Here is a 25,216-nt window from a genome sequence, read left to right as displayed (position 1 = left end):
TGTGTGTGTGTGTGTGTGTGTGTGTGTGTGTGTGTGTGTGTGTGTGTCTGTGTGTCTGTGTCTGTCTGTGTGTGCATGCACTCATGTTGTGCACATGTACAGATATGTGTATGTTTATTGCTATGGGTGGATATGGTTATGTGAGTGCATCCAACATCTGTGCCTGTGTCTGGGTGTATCTGCATGCACTGATCTCTTCCCAGAGTGGCGGGAGTTCCCCAACCACCTTGAAGATCTTGCAGAATTCCCCTGGTCACCCAGTAAGCTAGCCACAGGGCAGTAGGGAGTTGTGGGATGGGGTTTGTTGTTCAGGTGCTAATTCAGTCTGGAAAATCAGACCGGAGTCCTCCACGATGCGTCCTCCTGATCTGAAGCAGCATGATTCAGACTGAGGTCGCTGTGGTGTTTCCCCTTGCTCAGCTCCCGTCCACTCTGATCCGAGGAAGCGGTGCAGCCTCGCTACACAACAGCACCATTCGCAGCACCATCTACCAGCTCATGCTGCACACCTTGGACCCCCTAGGGGAAGGTAAGTAAGCTTCTAAAAAACAGTTGGGAGCCTGGACCAGACAATACCCTCTCCTCCTACAGCTGAAGAACTGGGTCCTGAAAATCTCAGAGGCAAGAGACAGAGACAGAGGTGAAAGGAGACAGAGACAAAGAGATGGAGGAAGATGGAGACAAAAGCAGAGGCAAAGGCTTAGAAAAGAAACAAGAGACAGAGCTAGGGAAAGAATAGGGACAAAGACAGAGAAGGGGGAAGCTAGGTGACTCAGTGAATAGAGCACCCACGGACCCTGAAGTCAGGAGGACCTGAGTTCAAATCTGAACTTAGACACTTGACACTTAACTAGCTGTGTGACCTTGGGCAAGTCACATAACCCCAACTACCTTGCCTTTCCCCCTCCAAAAAAAAAGACAGAGAAAATCAGAGGGCATCTGGGGACAGAGATAGGGACCAAGTCAGAAGCACAGGGGTACTTGAGGAGATGGACAGAGGTGGCAGAGCTGTGCCTAAGACTTGTGGAACTTCAAACAGGTCTGAATGATTTGTCAAATCCCCAGAGATCACAACATCCACCTCAGCCAGTAACTCTAAAGCTTCCAAGGGGCTTAGTGTCTGAGAATATCTATATTTGCTTCACATTCTCTGGAGGATGTCACTCAAGGATCAGTTTTGCTCTTGTGACCCAGTTCTCCAGTTCCCCACAAAGGAAAGGGTGGCATGAATGTGATAGAATTTACTTGGGCACATGCTTTCCCTTTGAGGGGGAGTTTTCATCCAATATGCCTACCCTAGACCCAGGGCTGATTTGTATTCTCAAGACTGCCCTTTACCCTTCAGGGAATGGAAGCTTGAGCTGACCTGGAATGTCAGTGAAATGGGTAGGGCCTGAGTTCCTTATTACATGGGGATCCAAGAAAAGGCCAAACAACTACCTATGGGGATGATGTAGAAGAAATTCATGCCCTGAGAAGGGGGTAGACCAGATGACCTAATCTAAGGTTCCTCCTAACTCTGGGAATCTATGATTCTATGATTTGAGAAAAGCATACAGGTGGCAGCAGCCAGTCACAATCATTTATTAAGTGTTTACTATGTTCCTGGAATTGTGCTAAGTGCTGGGAATACAGAGAAAGGCAAAAACCAGTCCCTGTCCTCAAGGAACATACATTCTTATTGGGGGAAACGACATGTAAATAACTAGGTATATACAAGAGAATATAGAGTGGTTAGAAGGCAATCTGAGAGTGGAAGGTATTAGCAGCTAGGAGGGGAGGGTGAACTGGAATAGCCTCATGCAGAAGGTAGTATTTGAGCTGAATCTTGAATGTTGGCAAGGAAATTGAGGTAGAGGTGAGTAGGCAGAGAATTTTATGTGTAGGGGACAGTAATGGAGAAAGAAGATCCTAAGGAAATGCAAGTAGAGCAGTGTAGTTGGATCATGGCGTGACTGAAAGGGATTAAGATCTAAGAAGGCTGGCCAGGGAGAAAGGGATTATAAAGAACATTACTTGGCAAACAGGACTTTTTATTTGATGCAAGAAGATCATAAATAAAAGACTTTGAAGACTTTAAATCTATGTAAATATTAGCTACTATTATCACTAATTATTAACAGAGAACCACTGGAGCTCATTGACTTTGGGGATGACATCATCAGACCTACATTTCAGGAAAATCTTGGCAGCTGAGTGGAGGATGGATTGGAGTGGGGAGATACGTGGTGCCAGGAAACTGGTTGGAAGGCTCTTAGAGCAGTCTAGATGAGAGATGATGAGGTCCTTTACTAGGGTAGCTGTGTGAATGAAGAGAAGGGGGTTATATGGCACATGTTATGAATGTAGAAATGACAAGATTTGATAACAGATTGGATATGTGAGGAGAGTGAGAGTGAGGAGTCAAGGATGAAATTGAAGCTGAGAGCCTGGATGATGGGGAGCATGGTGGTGCTAGTGATAGTGATAGGGAAGTTCAAAAGTGGAGGAGAGTTTGGGGGAAAGAAAATGAGTTCTCTTTCGGATATGCTGAGTTTGCAGTGCTCATAAGATGTCCAGTGCAAGACGTCTAAGAGGTAGTTGGAGATGCATGGACCGTAGCTTAAGAAGGCTACAAGGGTAGGATAGATAGATCTGGAAATCATCTACATAGAGATAATAATTGAAGCATGGGAAATGATAAGGTCACAAGTGAGATAGTATAGAGCAAAAAAAGAGGGGTGTCTGGGACAAAGCCTAGGGGACACCTAAGAAGGAACATTTGGACAGATAGGAGAACTGAAAGAGGGTATGGGGGGAGGGAGGAGGAGGAGGCGGAGGAAGAGGAAGAGACGGAGGGAGAGAGAGAGAGAGAGAGAGAGAGAGAGAGAAGCTCATACAGAAAGACAAGGTGACCAACAGACTCAAATGTTACAGAGAGATCAAGGAGAATCAGAACTGAGAAAAGGACATTGGCTTTGTCATTTGGGGAACTTTGGAGAGGATTGTTTGAGCTGAATGGTGAGGTTGTAGGGAGTTTGAAAAGAATGAGGGAACAGAAAATGAAGGCAATGAGATGGCTTTTTCAAGTTGTTTAGCTCAGGATAGGAGACATATAGGACAAAAGCTAGCTGGGATGGTAAGATCAAGTGAGGGCTTTTTAAGAATGGAGGAAATATGGGTATATTTGTAAGTAATAGAGAAAGAAGTAGTAGACAGGAAAAGGTTGATGATAAGAGAAAGAGGGGAGATGATAGTGGGGCCCATCTGCTAAAGAAATTGGGATGAGTGGGGGTCAAAGGTGCATACAGAAGAGTCTGCCTTGACAAGGGCCTCTTCTTTATCTGAGATTGTGAGAGTGTGGGAGGAGATAGTGGAGGGAGATGTTTGAGTGAGATGAGATGAGATGAGGGCAAAGGAGGAACTCCCAGCTAACAGATTCAATTTTCCAGGGAAGTATGGGGCAGTATTAACTTCACTATTCACCTTCAAGACAGCAACAATTAGAGATTTGTAGAGGGAAGAGATCTCTTGGTTGAACTGGACCCTCTGTGTTCCCCCAACCCTTCCCATTATCAGAATTACACCCTTGCTCATGGTTACGTTGGAATGCTTTCTAAGTAGCTTGTATGTAGCAAAGGCCTTCTGATCATAGTAGCCAAAAAAAGGAGGGCCATTTTGCAGATTAGGAAACAAAGACTTAGCAAAGGCATTTTTTAAAAAACAAAGCAAGCTATTCATTCCTCTTCTGCTAGGTACGATAGAAACAGCATTATTTTACATCCCCACTTTATAGATGAAGAAAATGATAACCTAGGTTAAATGCCAAGGGGATCATATCTGATGCCTAGCAGAAATGGAACTAGAACCTTGCAGCCCTAAGTCTCCCTCCAAAGCAGTCCACCTACAGTAATGACAATAATAATAATAGCAGGCATTTATATAGCACCAATTGTGTGCCCCATGCTGTATTAAATGCTTTATAAATATCTCCTTTGATCCTAACGATAACCCTGAGATGAAAGTTTCCTATCCCCTTCAGTTCAGAGGTCTAGAACTTTCTCCATAGGGATGGAACAAGTTTCTCCTTTCCTTTCTTTAAATGGTTTTTGGGTAGTCAAAGATAATTCCTCTTTCTACCAAGAAATCTGCTTCAGCTATGGATTTCATCTTTCCTATGTGCTTTAATCCCAAGTCAGAGACAAGAAAAGAATATCTCTCTCAGAGATAGAAGTGGGGGTGGGCGTGGGAGAGGAAAATTATTTTCGAAAGACTGCTAACATCCTGAAAGTCAGAAGCTGAAAATTCCTGGGCTCCCTTCCCCTCCTCGATCTTAGTCAAGAAGCTTTCCCTAAACTTGTGCCAAGCACTGGGCTAGACCCTGGGGATACAAAGCAGCCAAGAAAGGTCCCTGCCCTCACTTTCCCAATATGCAAAATAGCCCTTCCTTGGCTATTGTTACAGACGATTTAGAAATGGGGACCAATAACCCACAATGAATGGTTAGGGCATGGAGGTGGGAGGAGGAAGGAGGAGTGAATGTGAGGCTTTGCTCAGTGCAGAGAACAGGAGATGCTGAGGACTGAGCTAAGGGAAGAGAGAATGTTGTTTTTCACTTCCTCCACATCTATGATCTTTAGCTCTAACCCGAAGCTTCTGGGGCACAGCTGTGATTTCTCCTCCGAGCTGAGTCTCAAGGTAGATAGGTATATATTACAGGGGAATGTGACAAGGATGACTTCTCACTGAAAGTCGCCTCCCCTTCACAGTGCGACAGACAGCCCAGGAAGTAAGAGCAGTCCAGGAAATTGGCTCTCTCTAGCTCCATGCAAACTAGCATGAATTTATGCTCAGGCCGGGCTGCCAAGTGCCGTTGGGGCAATTGCAATCAACACCCAAATTGAAAATCCCCAGTGAAGTGCTCCAAGTGGAAACCAAAGGAGTCATTGTTGCCTCCCAGTGATTTACCAGGGGAAGCTCCCAGACTATTAGGGAGGCTCTAAAAGACGAATTTTCCACTGGGTCTCTCCCTGAGTAGTGCCAATCAGATGTTTCCTTTCCTTTGGGGCCTCTTCACAACTTGTGTGCAGCTGGTATTTAGGGGAGACCTGGGGAAGGTGATATTCAGGCCCCGCTGTTGAGCCTCTAGGGTTCTGTGGGGCAGGGAAATTTGGATGACTTTGAAGTTGCTAGAAATTGAGTTCAAATCCCACCCCTGCCCCATACTACTTATGTGACCTTAAGTGAGTCACTTAATATTTCCCCATCTATAAAATAAGAGGGTTGGACTAAATGACTTCTAAGGCCCTTTCCAGCTCTTCGTTCCCACTGTACCTCCCTTCCTCCCCTACCAACCACAATCATTTATTATTAATCAGCTTATGGTAGGAGCTAGGGGTCCAAATGTGGAGATGAGGTAGTTCCTAGCCATAAGATTAAATTCTACCAGGGGAAATATTCACAGATAAATGAACAAAATATATATTTTTTGGACTGGATCAATCATTTCACCAGTGTAGGGAGCACCCTGTGAGATGCTCTTCATTGTCTAATGGCACTTCTCTATAACTTATATTCTTAGAAAGTGCCTGGGGCCCCGACAACTTAAGCAACATGCCCAGTTCATACAGTCAGCATGTGTCAGAGGAAGCACTTAAACACACCTCACCTGGCTTCAGAAGCCAGGTCTGTACCTCAAATTGGTGGTTTTTAACCTGGATTCTATGAACTTTAAAAATTTTAATAATCACATCTCAATATAATTGGTATTCTTTGTAACTCTATGTATCTTAATTTAAAACCTTGTTCTGAGGAGTCCAAAGACTTTATCAGACTGCCTGACAAAGTGGACCACGACACACAAAAAATTAAGAATTGTTGGGTTTTACTACGATGCTTTTCAGGAGAGATATACAAAATAAATACTAATTAATGGAGGAACTGGGAAAGGCTGCTTGAAGGAAAAAGCCCTTGGGATTAGCTTGGAAGAGAGACTAAGTTTCCAAGAGGCAGAGCTGAAAAGGGATGGAGGACAGTCTGAGCAAAGGCAAAGAGGATGGTATTTGGTAAGAGGGGAATATCAAGGAAGCCAGTTGGGCTGGGCCATTGAGCCTGTGAGTAGAACGTGTGAAGGAGAATAGTGTGTAACCAGCCTAGAAAGGCTGGAGACAGATTGGGGAGAGTTTTAAATGTCAAATAGAGGAGTTTATATTTTATCTTAGAGGCAAGGGGACATCACTGTGAATAGACAGTGAGCAGAGAAGTGACCTAGTCAGACCTGTGCTTTGGGACTATTGATTTGGCAGCTGTGTAGAGCAATGGTGTCAAACTCAAATAGAAATGGGAACCACTAGTCCATGTATAAGGATCCCTGTGGGGCCACATATTGACTTAGAAAATCACATATGAACATTTTCTGTGTCCTACTTTGCTCTTATTTATTTTACTAAATATTTCTTAATTACATTTTGATCTGGTACAGACTTCACTTGGGAATGTTGCAGGCCTTTGGGCTGGTGTTCGACAGCTCTGATGTAGAACATGGGTTGGAGAAGGGAGAGACTTCATAAGCAAGACCAATTAGTAGACTATTGCAATAGTCCAGGAGAGAGGAGATAAGGACTTGGATTCAGGCAGTTGTGGCATGAGTACAAAGAAAGAAGAGATAGAGGAGGTGGAATCAATAAGACTTGGCAATAGCTTGGATGTAGGGGGTGGAACTGATGAATCAAGGATGATGCCTAGATTACAAACTTGAGTGTCTGAAAACAGGGTTGCCTCCAACAGAAATAAGAAAGTTAGGAGGAGCCGATTTAGGGAGAAAGATAATGAGCTCTGTTTGGGGCAAATGGTGTTCAAGATGCTTATGGCACTTCCAGGTAGAAATGCCAGACAATTGGAGATAAGGGAGTAGCACTCAGGGAAATCAGGGCTGAGAATGTAGATTTTGGAATGATTTTGTATAACTGATAGGTGGGGACTGATGAGATCAGCAAGATAACAGAGAGAAGAGAAGAGTCAAGACAGACAGTATATCCAGTTGGGGGAGGGGGGCAGGATAGAAACCTACAAAGGAGACTGAGAATGGGTAGAAAGAAAACAGGGACAGAGCAGTGTAACAAAAACCCCCAGCAAGAGGATAGAGGTAGTCAGTGGTATCCAGGAGGGGGTAGTTGATAGTATCAAACACTGCAGAAAGATGAAGAAAAAGGACTGAGAAAAGGTGGTTTGATGTTGAAATAAAGAGATCATTGTGATCTTTGAGAAAACCATTTCATTAGAGTGAAGTGAGTGGAAGCCAGACAGTTGGAAAGTGAATGGAGTTGAGAAAATGGAGGCTACAAGTGTAGATAGGAGTTTATTGGTAAAATGAAGGAGAGAAATAGGATCATGCTTTGAGGAGATGGTAGGGCCAAGTGAGGATTTTTAAAGTAATATTATTTTTAATAATTGAGGTACCTAGATGGCTCAATGGATAGAGTACTAGGTCAGTAGTCAGGAAGACCTGAATTCAAACCCAACCTCAGACACTCACTAGCTGTGTGACCCTGAGCAAGTAACTTAACTTCTGTTTGACTTAGCCCACTGGAGAAGGAAATGGCAAAGTGTTCTTTTTTCAAACTGTTTTTTTCAAACCAGTATCTTTGCCAAGAAAATCCCACATGGGCTCACAAAGAGTCAAATGCTTACTGAATGATTGAACAACAAATTTTTTAATAATGACTATTGGAATTCAGATTAGAAAGGGGCATATCAGTCCTGGGTTTTTAAAAAACACATTGTACTATAGAAAACTAGATGGTTTAAGAAATTAGTTGGGATAATTCTTGATTTGATATAGGTCAAAGAAACATAGTAATATTCCTTTCTCTACCAAAACAAGGGGTGTGTGATGAGGTACTTATATATAATGTGGGCTGCTATTTTAATAACTCAACTTAAAGTGTCTTTCTGTTCTCCTAGCTCATAACCCCTGCTTTTGCCTTCATTGAGTGAAGTTTTTTAAGTATGGGGAAGATCTGGGCACATTTGTAGGTAGTAGAGAAAGTGCCCATGGTTTAGGAGAGAATAAAAATTAGGGGAACAGAAGGAATGATGGAAGGGATCAAGTTCCTACAGGAGGAAGGAGGAGTTGAGATCAGGGGCCCAGGGTATTTTTGCCTTGAAGGTAAAGGTAGTGTCTGAACTCTGAACTTTCTAAATGTCACAGGAAACTGAGTTTCTTAGATACCTCACCAAAGCCTCCTCCTTCTGTCCTTCTCCTTTCTCCAAGAACATCATTCCCCTCTCTACCATCAGAGTTTAGGAAAAACCCTCAGCATGACTCTCCAACCAGCTTTGGGGGCTCTCCTTTGCTGGGGCTTTGGGGACACCAGTTCTGCCTCTATTTAGGTGGAGAGTCTCCACCCTGGTTATTGGCCAAAACTCCTTCAGCCTATGACTTAGTTCAAGGATTCCCAAGTCTTAAACCTACCCTCTCTTGATCTCCCCAACATGGGACCCTGTTTTCCCTAGACAGGAGGTAATAGGAAAAGGTTGGGAACAGAAATTTCTCAGTTATAGTAATGAAGGACTTTTGAGTTCTAAATTTTCTTTCTCTGCCTCCCTTCCCCCTCCCTATTACTGTAAGCAATTTTGTATCGGTTATGTATGTGTAGTCACATATAACATATTAGTCATGTTGTGAAAGAAGCAGACCAAAAGAAAGCGCGTGCACGCGCACACACACACACACACACAAAAGAAAGTGAAAACAATATGCTTTGATTTACAATCAGAATCAGTCAATTCTCCCTCTAGATGTGGATAGCACTTTTCATCATGAGTCCTTTGGAATTGTCTGAACATAGCTAAGCCGTTCATAGTTGACCATCATACAATATTGCTGTTAACTGTGTACAATGTTCTCCTGGTTTTGCTTACTTTACTTCGCATCAGTTCATGTAAGTGTTTCCAGGTTTTTTTGAAATTCACCTGCTCATCATTTCTTTTAGCACAATAGTATTCCATTAAATTCATACACCACCACTTGCTCAACCATTCCCCAATTGATAGGCAAGTGATGAGGGATTGAAGAAACACTGCAGTTGAGTTGCTCTGGGCTTAACATGGAGCAGAGCCAGGAAGACTATCACTTTTCTCAAAGGCACACCTGATTTATTTTTTGTGTATGAAATAATCCAGTGGTAGGGGATGTAGCATCTTGGCAGTATTGACCAATAGAAGACTAGATTTCAGAGTCAGGAGTAGAAGCCTGTGTACTCTCACTATGAGTGTGACCTTGGGCAAGTTACTTCTTTACTCCAAATCTAAGTTTTCTCATTTGTAAAATGAAAGGAGATAGAGCATGAAGGTCTTTTAGGTCCCCTATAGCTCTAAACCCATGATCCTTTGGCAGCAGGATATTGCTTTGGGGGCCTTGTCTTGTAGATTCCTATGTAACCACTCTTGAGTCAGACATCAGGGCCCATGATCTGTTCTATTTGGTTACTTTCGTCCATCAATATAGAACTTGAATAATCACTGAGTTTAAAAAATGCTGGTGGCCAAGCTTTTGGAGATGATGAGGCTTTTAGATTTTAGCCAGGCTGGTGCTCAGACACTCAGACAACATACAACAGGTCTTTCTAGGCCTGTACAAGTTATCTTTTCAGTGTGGTATAGTAGGTGGAGTGGCCACACCTGGAGCCAAGAACGCCTGATTTAGGATCCTCCTGTCCCAGACACATACTAACTGCAATCATAAGGCAATCCAATGAAGCTCTCACAGTTTTCCCAGCTGTAAAATGGGGTAATGTATGTAGAGAACTTTTAAACCTTAAAGCCCTCCCTGAATGCCAGCTATTATTATTATCTCCATTTTTACTTGAACTTGTGCTCTTTTGGCATAGTCTTAAACTCATAGTCAATTCCTGACTGTGGTGATGCCTTGGAGCTGGGCTTTAGTGGCTCATGTATGTATGACATCTGAGATTTTTAAAAAACAGCATTTTTGAAAGTAGCTCAAACTTAAGGCATCACTTTTCCCTGAAAATCTCCAAGGGAAAAGTTATATGGGTGGTGAAAAGCCCAAGTGTTAGTTTCATTAAGGAAAAAAAAGTCCAAATCTCAGTTTTTGAATCCAGAGTTAATGGTATTGTGTGTTGGAGGGACAAGGGGGTGGGGAGGAAAACCTGGACTCAGGATTATGGTTCTTTCATGGGATTCTTGGATAAATCCATGGCAAATAAAGACCCTCTGGGATTCTAAGCCAGGGGCATCTGGGAAGATGAAGCCCTTGTCCTCAGGTTGCAGTCTAGAATGGCATGGCCTCTCTGGCCAGGATCACTGACATGGTCTAGTGAAGAGCTTACTTCTATTAAATGGATTATAGGATCTGAAGGCCAGGAAGAGGTCAGAGGGGATTGAGTTTAATGAGGTGAATTCCTAGGGCTGAAAAAAGGGACTTGGTGAGAATCGACATCAAATTGCCAGAAGGAAGTAAGGTAGGAGGCCTTGAAGGAGGTCACAACTTCAAAAAGGCAAAGACTGGCCTCTCAGTAGAGAGAGCTCCGAATCTGCCTGTGGTGGAGGGTGTGGGGAAGGGAGAAAATTGGAGGAGGAAAGACAGAGGAAGTAGAGTTACCTTGTCCCTTGATGTCATACACTATTGCAAAATCTCGAGTTTTAATGTGATCCCCTCCCCCTTCTTGGATTTTACCAATTAAGAATTTTTCATCTGCTTCAGTTCAGAAAGTTTACAGAAAACTTCTTCCAGATGGTTAGATGTTCTTGCCACTTCAAATTTTATGTATGAGTAACAGCCATTATTAGTAGTTAATAATCCATAAATATAGTATGTAGAAAGAAGACAAGCTAATCTCTGAACAGTTTCTTCTAAAGCACATACCAGCTTTTGGCACTCTTTATCAATTAATAAGTTCTGCGGTTTCTCCCCTGTCTAATGCATCCTCCATGCTGCTGCCAAAGTAATTTTCCTTAAGTGCAGATCTGCCCATGTGGCTCTCCTATTCAAACAACTCCAGAGGCTGCTTGTTGCTACTAGAATAAAATGTAAACTCCTCTGTTTAGTTTTTAAAGCCCTTCACCGTATGGCCCTAATCTATTTTTTTCAACCTCATTGTACATTACTTCCCCTTTCATACTCTGGGATCTAGACAAACTGACCTTTTCTCTGTTCCTCACACATGACACGCCAACTCCAATCTCCATGCCTTTATAATGACCACTCCACATGACTGAAATGTACTTTCTCCTAACCTCCCTCTTCAGAGTCTCTCTTTTTCTTGAAGACTCAGCTGAGGCATCATCTTTTTAAAATTAATTTTTACTCATTTCATTAAATATCTCCCAATTATATGAAAAATAATTTTTAACAATCTTTTTTAAAAACTTTAAGTTCCAAGTTCTCTCCCAATCTTCTGTCCTTCCTTCCTCCTTGAGAAGGCAAGTAATTTGATATTGATTATGTGAAGTCATGCAAAACATATTTCCCTATTAGCTATGTTGCAAAAGAAAACACAAACAAAATAAAGCAACAAAAATATAGTAAAACAAAGTATGCTTCAGTCTGCATTCAGAGTTTATCAGTTCTCTCTCTGGAGATACCATTTTTCATCATTGGTCCTTTGGAATTGTCTTGGATAATTGTCTTGATCAGAAGCTAAGTCTTTCATAGTTGATCATTCTTATAATATTGCTGTTACTGGGTACAATGTTCTTCTGCTTACTCCACTTTGCATCAGTTCATATAAGGTGAAACACCACCTTTTGCATGAACACTTTCCTGATTCCTCCAACTTCTACCTCCCTCCTTCCTAAATCTTGTATTTAACTACTTTGTATTTAATCACTTTTTATTTATAGTATATAAACTTATACATGTACTTGTTTTATTCTTTGTATGTGTCCCTAGCATCCAGCACAGTACTTGATACATTGCTGACCCTTAGTAAAAGCTTTTTGACTGACCAAATTTATTCTTCTGAAAATTGTTGCTTTATACCCTTTAATCTATTGCCTAGTGAAAAATGTTCCTTATTCATATATATTTGCAATGATTTCCTACATATCTTGACTATTAGACATTAATCAGAGATAATTGCTGAAAAGGTTCTCCCTACACCTAAATTAGTTCTTTTTTAATTTTAGGTGCATTGATTTTGTTCATGCAAAATTCAAATTTTTATGTAATCAAAACTGTCCATTTTCTATTATCAGTTCTATCCCATGTTTAGTTAGTAATTCTCTTTCTACTTATATTTGCACAAAGTTATCTTCTATCCTTGATTTTTTTTAGAGGATGTGACCTTTTATATTTAGGTTATGCATCTTTTCAGAACTAATTGTGGTGAATGGTATAAAATGCTAGTCTAAACCTAATTTCTGCTTTCCATTTTCCCTGGGCTCCTTTCTTGAGGTCACCTAGCTTTTAGGAAGGTCTTCTGTAGTTTCAACTCTTATTTGTGTACAAGTTTCATTCCTCTACTAGACTGTGCAAATTCCTTGAGAATGGGAACTGTGCCTAGTATGTACACAAGAGGTGTTTAATAAATGTTAGTGGTAGAATTGAAATATAGCCTAGTCACAACTACTCACATTTCTTTTTTAATGTTTGTAAGATATTTATTTCATTACAATTCTGTTTTTACTTACCTATGTGCATGCTGTATTTTTCCAGTAGAATGTAACCTCTTTGAGGGCAGGGACTTCTTTTTTGTCTTTGTGTGCCTAGTTCCCAAGTTCCAAAAACTTAATAAATGCTTGTTGAATAGAAGTGAAGGCTGGTAGTGCATGTATTGGCCAGGCTCCTGTTATACTCATTACCAAGTTTCATATTCCTGCTAGACACTTTCAGTTTTAGTCTGAAAGATGCCTTTAGTCCTGTTTGTTTGTTTGTTTTTAAAGCAATTGGGGTTAAGTAACTTGCTCAAGGTTACATGGCCAGTTATTTCTGGGTGTGGTGCTAAGTGTCTGAGCCAGGATTCGATCCCCAGGTCATCCCGACCCTGGGGCTGGTGCTCTTACTCCCTGTGCTATCTGGCCACCCCTAGTCCTGTTTTTTGGCAGGGTAGTGACATACTCTGGACCCAATCATTGGTCAAGTTTATAGTACTATGGTGTTGGACCTACTTATGGTTATGGCTCTACACTGGGTCCTCATACCTATTTCCCTGCCCCTGGCCTTACCCCCCACAACTTTCAAAGTTTTGAATCCCAAGACTTGGCTCACTCACATTGACACATTCATTAATTATTTAATACATATTTATAATAATAACCAGTGTTGAGAGCTAGTTCCTAAAGGCTCAAGAGAGCTGATTGTTAAATTTTGAGTGTGAACATTTATACCTCAGAAATCAGCAAATGCTACACATCAGGACTTGATTTATATTTTGTTGGCTGTCTAGACTTAAATAGAAATGTTTATACTTTAAAGTGTGTTGTGCATATATATTTTTCCATAGTCGGTTGTTAAACAATTACCAGCACTCCTGATAATACCTGATGGTTTTTTTTTTTTGATACTTTATACAGTGACAGAAGGTTCTGTGAGGGGAACTCTTTCCATTTAGACATGTTGTAACTAGTCTAAGACTTCAAAGAAAAGCTCTAGAGAGTTGTCAGAGACAAAGAGAAGTTAAGTGATTTATCCATAGCTAACAAGTATCAAAGGTGGGACTTGGACCCACATTTTCCAATTCCAAGTCTAGCACTCTATCTACTAAGCCATACAATTTCCATCTATGTAAGTGAATGTATATGTATGTATATATATATATATATATATATATATAAAAATATAAATAGGAATATCATATATTTACATATGTCTGGGAATACAAATGGATTCCTAGGCATAATGCTTTAAAGTTTGGAAAAGTACTTATTGAGCACCTACTGTGTATCAAGTCCAGTGTTAAACTTTCCTGGAGATGTAAAGATTAAGTAAACACATACCCTGAACTCACGGATTTTACAGTCTAGGAGGGAGGTAGGACTCAAGCATTGACAACTATAATACATGACATGATGTGATATATGTATTAAAGAGATGAAAATAAACTTCTCTGTGAAGTGTTTTGAATTCTTGGACTTGGTTCACTAAGCTTTGGCCCATTCATTAATTGACCCAATAAATATTTAAAATAAGCTGATATTTATCTGGCACTTTATGCAATGACTGAAGGTTCTATGAGGGCAATCATTACTGACTTAGGGAGAGCATGGAAAGCTTAGTGGGGTGAGGGAACATTAGAGATGGGCTTTAAAAGATGGGTTGTAAATTCAATAAGCAAAGAAAGGGAAGGAGCAGATTCACATAGGGAGCACCCTGAGGAAAAACAAGGAGGTAGGAGGGTGCATGGTGCATTTGGGAGACAAAGAGCAGGCTAGTTTGGTTGGAGCTTAGAGTATATGGGGGTGGGGATAGGATAACAAGATGAATCTGGAAAGGAAATGTGGTGACAGATCATTGAAGGCGTTAAATGACTGAGTTTGACATTTACTCAGGAGGCAATAGGGGACCAGTAATGATTTTTGAGCAGTGGAATGAAGTGACAAGATCTATGTCTAAGAAAGATTATTTTGATAGAAGCATGCTGCTTTGGAAGGAGAGAGATTGAAGATGTTATGACACCATTGAAATAATTGGTAATAGATGGTAATTACATTCTGTAGCAGGCTGGTGGCAGTGGAAATAGAGTGGATGGATGGGGATGGATGTTTTGAAGGTAGAACTGATACTACTTGGTAGTTACTTGGATGTAAAAAATGAGTGACATGGAGAAGTCAAAGAGGACTTATTTAGGAACATGGGAGGCCAGATCAATGGTGCTGTCTAGAGAGATACAGTGAAATTAGGAGGAGCAGGTTTAAGTGGAAAGAAAATAAAGTAGATTTTAAACATATTACATTTAACGTGTTGGAGGGACATCCAGGTGGAAATATTATATGGGTAACTGGAAATTTGGGTCAAGAAATATAGATTTATGAGTCTTCTGATTAGAGGTAGTACTTGATGGTATTGTCAGGAAAGAGTGAATAAAAGGAGCAGAAAAGCGACCCAAGTTCAGAACCTTGGGAACGATATTAAGAAGTGAACAAGAAGACAAAGGATCTGAGAAGGAGACAAAGAAGACATGGTTAGAGAAGTAGGAGGTGTACCAAAACAATGTTTCTGAAGGTAAGGGAGGAGAAAGTATCCACTAGGAGGGAGTGGGCAACAGCAGAAAAAACAAGGGGGATGAGGACTGAAAAGACACGTTCAATTTGGTGATTGGGATGCCATTGATGATCTTTGAAAGAATACATAAATGAAAGGCCTAGGTTTGGTCTGGAGTAGAGGCCAGATTGAAAGTGGTTGAAAGGGGAATGAGTAGGGAAGGAATGGCATCATTGGGATACAAACTTCTTTTTAAAGAAGCTTGGCAATGAAGAGGGAGAGAAAGTTGGGTTATCAGGTTATCGTTTCCAAGTTATATATTATATAACATTTCCCCCAGGGTTTCCTTGCTGACTGGCAGGTTACTTGGTTCCCTTTTCCCCAGGAAATACTATTCCTAAATCTAATAAAATCAATTTTATCAGAAATACATAAAACTAGAAATACTTTAAACATAAGATAATAGCAATGGACCCTTTGTCTTCTCTGACAATTGGTGGAATTGACCATCTTCCTCCATTGCTTATGCTCAACATTTTCCACAAGGTTAAGGGGTTGTGGTGGAGGTAGTGGTCAGGAAGATCTTTTTCTGGGGTTTTTGGCCTTCCCCTGTTCTAGCTGTTACCTATTATATCCTTGACTGGAATCAGCCTGAAACTTCTGTATGCAAGACATTCTTGCATATCAAGCAAGAAGTTCTCTAGCTTGGGGAGACCCAAGAAGGATGATGATTAGTCAATTCATTTTTCATGGTTTCACTTTCCTTATAAGATAGAATCCCCAAGGGAAGCCTTGAGACCTCTAGGCAGGATCTGCCCTGGGGTTGCCCAAAATCTCTCCATTCTTTTAGCTGCTCTGCACAATACAAACCTGTGTCCTTTCACGTTTTGTCCTTTAAAGTAGAAGAACCTGCAGAGCCCGATGAGCTCCCATCAGTCAAAGTTTCTTCAGTCTCTGCTGTGCACACTGCCAAAGATCATGATGAGCCAACCCCTGATGGGCAGGTATGGTTGGGCCCAGACTTGTCACATAGTTGGAGTAGGAAGTAGACCCATAGTTATAGAATTTTTAAGCTGGAAGAGACCTTAGAGGTTATTAAAATCCAACCCTTTCATTTTTCAGATGAGGAAAATTTAGTTCTAGAGGGGTTGGTTAAATGATTTGTTCAAAGTCCTATAGCTAGTAAAGAGGTAGGATGTCATTAAGAGATCCCACCTTGAAGCCAGGAAGAACAGGAGGTCCAACTTCTGACTCATTCTGGCTGTGTAACCCTGGACAAGTCACTTAGCCTCTCACTGCTCTAGAAAATTCTCCAAGATCATAATCTGCAAAGAAAGTGCTGACTGTCATTGGTTGAGGAAGTTTCCTCACCTGGGAGTGCCCTGTATCAATGACATCACAGATCTAATTGCTATTCCCATCTCACAACTAACTAATGTCAGAATCTGGATTAGAACCTAGGTTCAGTGCTCATTCCTTTCTGGAAGGTTGCTTCAACCATCTTTGTGATATGATTCAGGGGATGAAGGCTTACCTGGATGGAATCTCATCCACTGATGCCTAATACCTTGCTAGGGATTAATTCTTTTGAGAGAGATGTTGCCCAAGATCAGAAGTTCTTAATCTATAGTCTAAGACCTTGCTTTTCAAAAATTGATAAGTGTATTTCAATATATGGATATTTTTTATTTTGTAAACCACTGTATTTTATTTTATGCACTGAAAAATATTATTTTGAGAAAGGGGTCCATAGGTTTCACCAGCCTGTCAAAAGGGTCCTTGATGCACAAAAACAAAACAAAACAAAATACCAACCTTTAGACTCCCTGCCCTATGTTCTCTTTTAAAATGTAATTGTACCAGGGGAGGATTAATACATTAATCATTAACACTTTAGTGTGAACAAATTTGTTAGATCCTCTGTTCTGGGACAGAACTTGAGCAATGAGGCAATGCTGAATTCCTGGAGAGGGATTTTGGGGAAGAAATGCTGGAGATGGCATCTACTTCATCATTTTTGCACATGGCTGGCTCTGAGTATAGAGTCAGAGTTACACACTTGTTGCTGGTGGTTATACACATCGGTCTCTTAGAAGAGAGACTGTTACATTGAGAGTCAGGGAATCAGAGTAGAAAGGGACCTTAACAATTATCAAAGTCCAACCCCCTCACTTTAGAGTTGGAAGAGGAAGGGATAGAAATGTCCTCCTTACTCCATCTCCCTATTTATATATGTTGCAAATACAGGAATTAAAGGTTGGAAGTTAAGGGTGGGGCTGGTGGAGGGCGAAGAAAGGGTGTGGGCACTGGAGAGACTGGGAAGGTACTGGGATCACAGTTGACCCAAGGTAATAATGTCATTAATGGAGGTAGAATGTGTGTAGCCAGAATGGGATTTGAACCCAGATCCCCTTACACATGACTCCAGACAGAGTACTTTTTCCCACTGTACCAAAATCTCCCTCCATGACTCCTCTGGAGTCATTGTGTCCTTGGATAGAGCTATTAAGGACTGTGCTGCTTTGTCTTGTCTTCCAAATAGGAGCGAGGATTCTACTCACCCGCCTGAAGTCAGTTTGTAGGCTCACACCATTTTTCTTTCTATCCTTGAGTCCATCCCCTTCCATTAAAGTCCAACCCCAATAAGTGTTTCATCGTGGTAGGTGACCCTGGGTTTTGATGGCTATGGAATCCAGTTTGGACAGATCCTGCCAAATTGGAGAAGTTTCCAAGCATGGGTCCACATCATCTTCCTGTTCTCCAGGATCCAACAGATCTCTGACAGACTCAGCACATTCTTGGCCACAGAAGCTTTTGAAGATCATCTGCTAAGTTGCTGAGGGGTTTTCAATCTGCACTGGTCAAGGGAGCACCCACCCACCCACACACACACACACCTCCAAAGTCAGATTCTTAAGGCATTGAAGAAAGCACACTGTGCACATTGTCATGTTGCCCCCATGGTTCCACTTCCACCACTTCATGTGCCATCTTCACAATACCTTCAGCATATCCTGAGATCTCTCTCATCCTTATCAGATCTGACTAATTCCTCTGACTAATCAGAATAATCACTGTGAGAAAATACCTCAGACAGGAAAGAATTAGTCATCTCAGTTAAATTCAGCTTTCTACCTATGAGCATCCCTCTCTTCTGTCTCTGTAGAAGTCATTCCCCCATGCCTGGAATGCACCCCTCCCTCATATCTCCCTCTTAAAATTCTTATCTTTCTTCAAGGCCCAGCTAGTCAGGTCTTCTTTGAGAACGAAGGACAAACAACAATAACAAATATCAACAGCTAGGTAGTACAATGGATAGAACACTGGGCCTGGAGTCAGAAAGACTTGAGTTCAAATCTGGCATCACCTTTCTAGGAGCCCTGAGACCTGAGAGGTTCTCTGAACACCCTTGCCTAGGTGATAAAAGTTTGAAATTTTAAGTAACTTTACCATGAAACAGAAGAAAAAATAAAACAAAATAGGAAAACAGACTCAATGAAATTATATACAAACAAGCCTTTTCTATGGACTAGCAACAGATTGATTGGCTTGACTAGATGGGGCACCTATTCTTTGTTCCCATTCTGTGCTCCTCCCCTGCCTCACTCTGAGGAAGGCAATTCTCTATGTAGCTATCCAATGGAGTCATCCTTGAATCTTTCTACAACCAGTGAATTCTGTTGTACTGTTGACTCAGTCTGCACAATCATCTCTTGGCACTGGGTGCCTTTACTCACCCCAGCATCCCCAGGGTGGCTGCCAACACAGGTTCTTAGATCTGCTTTGCTAAAGGAAAGCAACTCAAAATGGGTTAACAAGGTTACTTTAATCAGTCAAACACATATCGTTTACCTAGTCCAGGGGAAAAAGGTCAGCACCCGAACTTCAGAGAAAATACAAGCAGAGAAATAAAGACTAAACAGGCAGGGCTTCTAACTGTCTGAGAAATGAGAACGGATCAACAGACAGATCTAACTGACTGACCAAGGTTACCACAGCAACAACATCTGGGTTTTTCAAAGCCTGGGGGCTCCTTAATGGCTACCCAGAGTGTCATCTGGTCAAATCACAAGAATACTCTTCCACTGAAAGAGGCCCAAAGCAAAATGCTAACTTCAGAGTACATACACCCTTTTTAGAGCCAGAGGGCTCTAAATTAGAGCTTAATTAGATCTAAATTCAATCTAAATCAGTACCTAATTAGAAATTAGGAAAAGGTGTGACAGCCTTCCTACAAGCAAGCCTCCCCTAAGCAAGCTTCCCTTAATGGGCTCTAGGTGAGACCTATTAACGGGCAGGGAAGATCTTATCCCATTAACATTACAGAGTCCTAATATTGTTCCTTTGGGTCTTGGTCCATTTTTCTGAAACATTTATCTAGCTCTTAAAAAAACATTTCATTGATGTATTTTGTTTTTGTTTTACATACATTTTGTCAATATTTTCCTCCATTGCCATCTCTTATAACAAAGAATTTTAAAACATAGAAATAATAGTTCGACAAAATAAAACAATATATCAACCAAGTTCAACATTATATGTAGTGTTTTATATCCATAGTAGCTTATTTCTGGAAAGAAGAGTGGGAAGTACATCCTTATATCTTTTTTAAAGCCAAGCTTGATCATTACAGTTTCTCAGCATTCATTTTTGACTTTTGTTCTATTCACATTGCTGTAGTCATTGTGTATATCGTTTCTCTGGTTACTTACTTCATTTCATTTAAGTTCATACAAGTCTTCTTAAGTTTCACATCCACCATTTCTTACAGCCCAGCAATATTCCATTACACTCACATACCACAATTGGTTTAGACATTCCCCAGTTGATGGGCTTTGTCTTTAAGGCTTTGCTACTACAGAAAAATCATTAGAAAACTCTTGGATGGGTTATATACTTATGTTCACACTGGAATTCCATGCTGGCATTTTGACCTACCTTTGATAGTGGCCATGTGGTCTCAGTGGCAGGTGCCATCATTTCTGGATCGTATCTGCATGACAACAGCTCCTTCTTGTTCCCAAGAGTAGATTGCCTTTTCTTCTTCAGACCTCCTACCTTCATTGGACCATATGTAAAGAGCCTGAGGGATGCCTCTAGTCCTCAACTTATTTGCAGAGTTGGCATGACCAACAGGTTCCGAGCCCAATGACTGATAAAGTACTTCCAAAACCAGGTGACTACTATGCTCCTCCTTGATGACATCCCACTCAAGTGCTCTCTTAGGGGAGTGAGTGGTGTTTCAAAATCTCTTTTTATAATTCTAAAACTTTTAAAATGTATGGTAGCATTAGACAATTCCCATTAGAAAGAGAAAGATCTTTTTCTCTCAAACTTAGTGACTGGTCTAGACATATGATTTTCACTTTCCTTCTCATTCTTATTCAAAGGACCCTCTAACTACCTCTGTTAATATTTTATTATTTAGTGTCCTCTTTAAATATGTGTGATCACATCTATTTATTAGCATCAGTGCATTGACTGAGTCACCAGGTGATAAGACCACTCCACTTCCACCACAGCAAGATATATATGCTCAAAATGATGTCTTTAGCATATATTTAGTACTCGGTAAATATCTGTTGATTGACTAAGTATGTACCTAATAGGAGACTTCAAAAGATGAGACACATTAGAATTACAGAATGCCAGGGCTGGAGGAACCTTAAAGATCACTTAACTCAAGCCTTTCGTGTTACCTATGAAGAAACAGAAGATGACATGAGAAAAAAAAAAAACTTGGAAAAGAGATCAGTTTGCTACTGATATTCAGGCTTTAAAATGATAAGCAAAGTCCCATAAGGCCAGGAATGGTTGGTACTTGGGAGTTTGAATGTGTTGATTCAGGTCTCTAGTCAATGTCTATATTGATTTTGATTTGCAGGAGGGTCCAGATACTGGAGCAGATGATAAAGGTGAAGATGAAGGTGAAGGTGAAGGTGAAGTTCTAGATGAAAATGAAGATGATTCTGACGTTGAAACTAAAGGTCTAGAGGAAGTTGAAAACCAAGCAGTAGAAAATAATGAAGATGAAGGTCAAGATGAAACTAAAGGTGAAGATGAACCTAAAGGTCAGGACAAAGATGAAGCTCAAGGTCAAGGTGATGCTGAGGATGAAACTGGAGTTTTAGAGGAAGTTGAAAATCAAGCAGTAGAAAATAGTGAAGTTGAAGGTGAAACCAAAGGTGAAGATGAACCAGAAGGTCCAGACAAAGATGAAACTCAAGGTGAAGATGAAGGTGAAACCCAAAGGGCCAATAGTGATGAAATTGAAGGGGAAGGTGAAACTCAGGGTCAAGGTACAGAGGAAGGTGATGAGAAAGGTGAGGAAGACCATGGAGAGAGAGGTGCAGGGGAAGGTGCAGAAAGAGATGAAGAAGGTAGGGAAGGTGGAGAAAGTGAAGAAGAAGGTGACAAAAAGGGTGAAGATGACCATGGAGAGGGAGGTGCAGGTGAAGGTGCAGAAAGAGATGAAGGTAGAGAAGGTGGAGAAGGTGAAGAAGAAGGTGATGAGAAGGGTGAAGTCCATGAAGAGGGAGGTGCAGGGGAAGGTGAAGAAAGAGGTGAAGGTAGAGAAGATGGAGAAGGTAGAGAAGATGGAGAAGGTGAAGGCAAAAAAGAAAGTGAAGAAGGTGGAGAAGGTGAAGAAGAAGAAGATGATGATGATGACAGTGAAGATGAGGATGAGGAAGAAGAGGAAGATGAAGAAGAAAATGAGGAGCCTCTGTCACTAGAATGGCCTGAAACAAAGAGTAAACAGGCCATTTACCTCTTCCTTTTACCCATCGTTTTTCCCCTGTGGCTGACGGTTCCAGATGTCAGGAAACCGGTAAGATATCCCATACCTGTACTCCTGTCCCTTTGGGAGGTATTATGGAAGTTTTCAAGTGTTCAAGGCTCACTCCTCAGAGGAGACAATAGATGCATGCACTTATGTTTGTGGGAAGAGAATTTCAAATTCTGAAGCTGAGATGAGGATATGATTCAAAATAACTGAAATTACAGATTCAACTTTGGAGGTCCCACCATACAGAAAGAAAAACCCTTTAAAATAAAAGCCAAGCTAAGTATGACTTAAATATACTTTAGGCAGGAGTTAGGAGACATAGGATGTTGTCCTGATTCCCAGAATGATAAGATTTAAAAATCTGTGTCTTGGTTTTCCTATCTGTAAAATGGGGGAAATGCCATTAGTCTCCCTCTATTTCAGTTATTGGGAGGATGAGATCATATAGTAATTTGGAAGTGCTTAGAAAATAACAACAATGCTATTACTAGTAATAATAGTAAATAATAGTAAACACTACTCTTCCATAGTTCCAGGTAAAATTTCAGGAGTAAGGAAAATCTAGGTTCCAGTTATACCACTACCACTAATTATTGTGTGACTTTGGGCAAGTCACAACTTTTCTCTTTCCTCATAGTTCAATAATGTTTTCCCTATTTAACTGACAGAAATACTGATCAAATGAGATAATGTATGTTAATACATTGAAAAGCATCAAGTATTTTATACATTTGGTGTTATTTATTATTGTGACTACCAGCTCTCTAAACAAGTAACACTTTCAGGCTATATGCCCATTAGTGGAATTTGGTCAGAGGGCGTTATTTTGCAGCTATTGGACTGATTGATAAAAATATTTCATAAGTCTCTAGTTCCACCAGAAAATTTGTGGAATACACGTTCTTCTACAGTCTTACCAAAATTGAGTTTCATTTACTTTGATTATATTTACCAGTTTGTTGGGTGTGAAATTTTATCTCAAAGTTGTTTTAATTTGCCTCACTTTATTAGTGAGATCAAGTATTTGGAAGCTGATTGCTCACTATTTGTGTTTCTTCTTTTGAAAATTGTCTTTTTATATCCTTTGGCCATTTATTAATTGGGGACTAGGAATTACCACTGTGCCCTTTGAACAGACTCATGCATTTTAAATATCATGTTTTTGTCTTTCATATTTGCTATATTTTTCTTTTAGTATTATTCTTGTTGTATAGAATTTATTTTTATGTAGTCAAGAACATATAATCTCCCCAATAATCCCTCCTATTTGTTGAATTGAAAAAATTCATCTCTCCATAATTGAGAGAAAACTTTATTCTACTTTCATCTTTTTATAATTTTTATATTGTTTAATGTATATGCAAATATAATTCAATGAGATATATGGTACTGTAGGGTGTGGGTCTTATTCCTAGAGACATTTCTAAGGAGACTTATCCAGATGAGGGGATCAGTAGAGCAGAAATTTATCTGAAACTTCCTTTGGGATTTGAAAGAGTAACTTACTTCCTAGAGCCTTATTGAAAAGAGATTGTCATCTCCTAGATGTCTTAAGTTCTCAGGAAGAAATAATATCTTTGTGAAATTCCACTGGGACTATTTCAAACTACTCTCTGTGACCCCAAAGTGTAGCCATCAGGACTCAGTATTAGACTGGAAGAAAGTCTTCAGTGAAGTGATCTATATATATATATATATATATATATATATATATATATGTTCTTTTCCCTATTCAACATTTTTATAAATGACTTGGATAAGGGAGTAGATGACATGCTTCCCAAATTTTCAGATAATAAATTGGAATAGATAACTAACACATTAGATCCAAAAAGATCTAGAATCTAGGAAGATGAAATTTAATAACAATAAATGACATATCTTGAACTTGGGTTAAAAAAAACCCTTCTCAAATATAATTTAGAAGAGGTTTGGCTAGACAATCATTAATGTGAAGAAGAATGTGTGGTTTAAGCTCACTATCAGTCAATGATATAATATGGCAGCCAGAAGAATGTATGTGATCTTATCCTCTGTTTAGAGAGGCTTGGTATCCTGAACCTGAAAGATCATTGCTCCACCCATTGCTTCTGGTTCTGCTTTAGTCAGTTCATAGATGAAGTATTGTATTTGGTTTTGAACCATTGTGATTTAGGGAGGCAACTGGAGGATGTTTAGAGGAGGATGACCAAGATGATAAAAGGCCTTGAGAATGTGCCATATGAGGATTGCTTTAAGGGACTGAGAATGCTTACCTGGAGAAGAGAAGTCTTAGGGGAGACATAACCCGAAAGACTGTCTTCAAGGAAGACTGGCTTGGCAAATTGATTAGAGTCATTCTGCTTAGCCCCAGAGGACCAAATTAGAAGCAATTGGTAGAGCTGCATATTTAAGCTCAATATAAGTAAACACTTTATTAGAAAAAATAACTTTATTTCATTAAATATTTTCCAATTACATTAAAACGAATTTTTAAATAATCATTTAAAAATTTTTTTGAGTTCAAAATTCTCTCCTTCTTCCCTTCCCTCTCCTTGAGAAGGCAAGCACTTTGATTTCAATTGTACATGTGAGGTCATGCATATTTCCATATTAGTAGTGTTGCAAAAGAAAAAACAAAATAAAACAATAAAAATAAAGTTTAAAAAGTATGCTTCAATTTGCACTCAGTTCATCAGTTCTCTCAATGGAGGTGGCTAGCATTTTTCATCATGGATCTTTTGTAATTGTGTTGGATCACTGTCTTGATCAGAATAGCCAAGTTTTTCAGTTGATCATTGTTACAATATTGCTGTTACTGTGTAAAACAGGCCTGGTTTGGAAATGACTGAAGGCAGTCCCCCCACCCTCACCCCACTCTGAGAAAGCTGTGGGATAGAGAAGTGGGAATCTTCTCCAAAATGAACCCAAGGATAGGTTGGCCAAGCTCAGCTGTTGCATCTTTCTGCCTCTCCCTTGGCAACTACCTATTGCATATTCTAATCACTTGTCTCTTCCATGATAATCTGTGGGCTGGCCCCACCAATAAGATCAGATCAGGAGGTGATGGGTCTGTGCCCTCTTTGACTCTGAGCCTTAAGCAGTTGGTCAATCCAAAGGCTGCAACTCTGAATACTGACTGGGTGCAATGTACCCTTGGTTTTATTTAGTGGGGAGTGTCAGCATGGTAGAGTGTGGTAAAACTCATTTCATAAAGATAATGAGGTTACAGAAAAATGGAAATGCTGTATCATTTATTTACATGAAGATTTTATGTAGATTAGCTATTTGACACTAGAGTTTAAAAA

The 25,216-nt window shown here is 40.3% G+C and overlaps 1 protein-coding gene across 1 annotated transcript in view; it reads left to right on the top strand.

The window, feature by feature from the left end:
* Window positions 1–25,216, top strand: part of SLC24A1 (solute carrier family 24 member 1) — a 45,742-nt gene that overhangs the window by 12,781 nt on the left and 7,745 nt on the right. The window contains 3 exon segments of the mRNA XM_069097386.1: window positions 421–640; window positions 16,043–16,146; window positions 21,027–21,971. Of these exon segments, the coding sequence (XP_068953487.1) occupies window positions 421–640; window positions 16,043–16,146; window positions 21,027–21,971 (1,269 nt within the window).

This window comes from Petaurus breviceps, unplaced genomic scaffold (genome assembly GCF_028583685.1).
Source record: "Petaurus breviceps papuanus isolate PSGF00001 unplaced genomic scaffold, PetGlider_PUasm1.0 37, whole genome shotgun sequence".
Taxonomy (NCBI): Eukaryota; Metazoa; Chordata; class Mammalia; order Diprotodontia; family Petauridae; genus Petaurus; species Petaurus breviceps.
The sequence above is the reverse complement of the archived record's forward strand: the minus strand, read 5'-3'. Positions and strand labels throughout refer to the sequence as shown.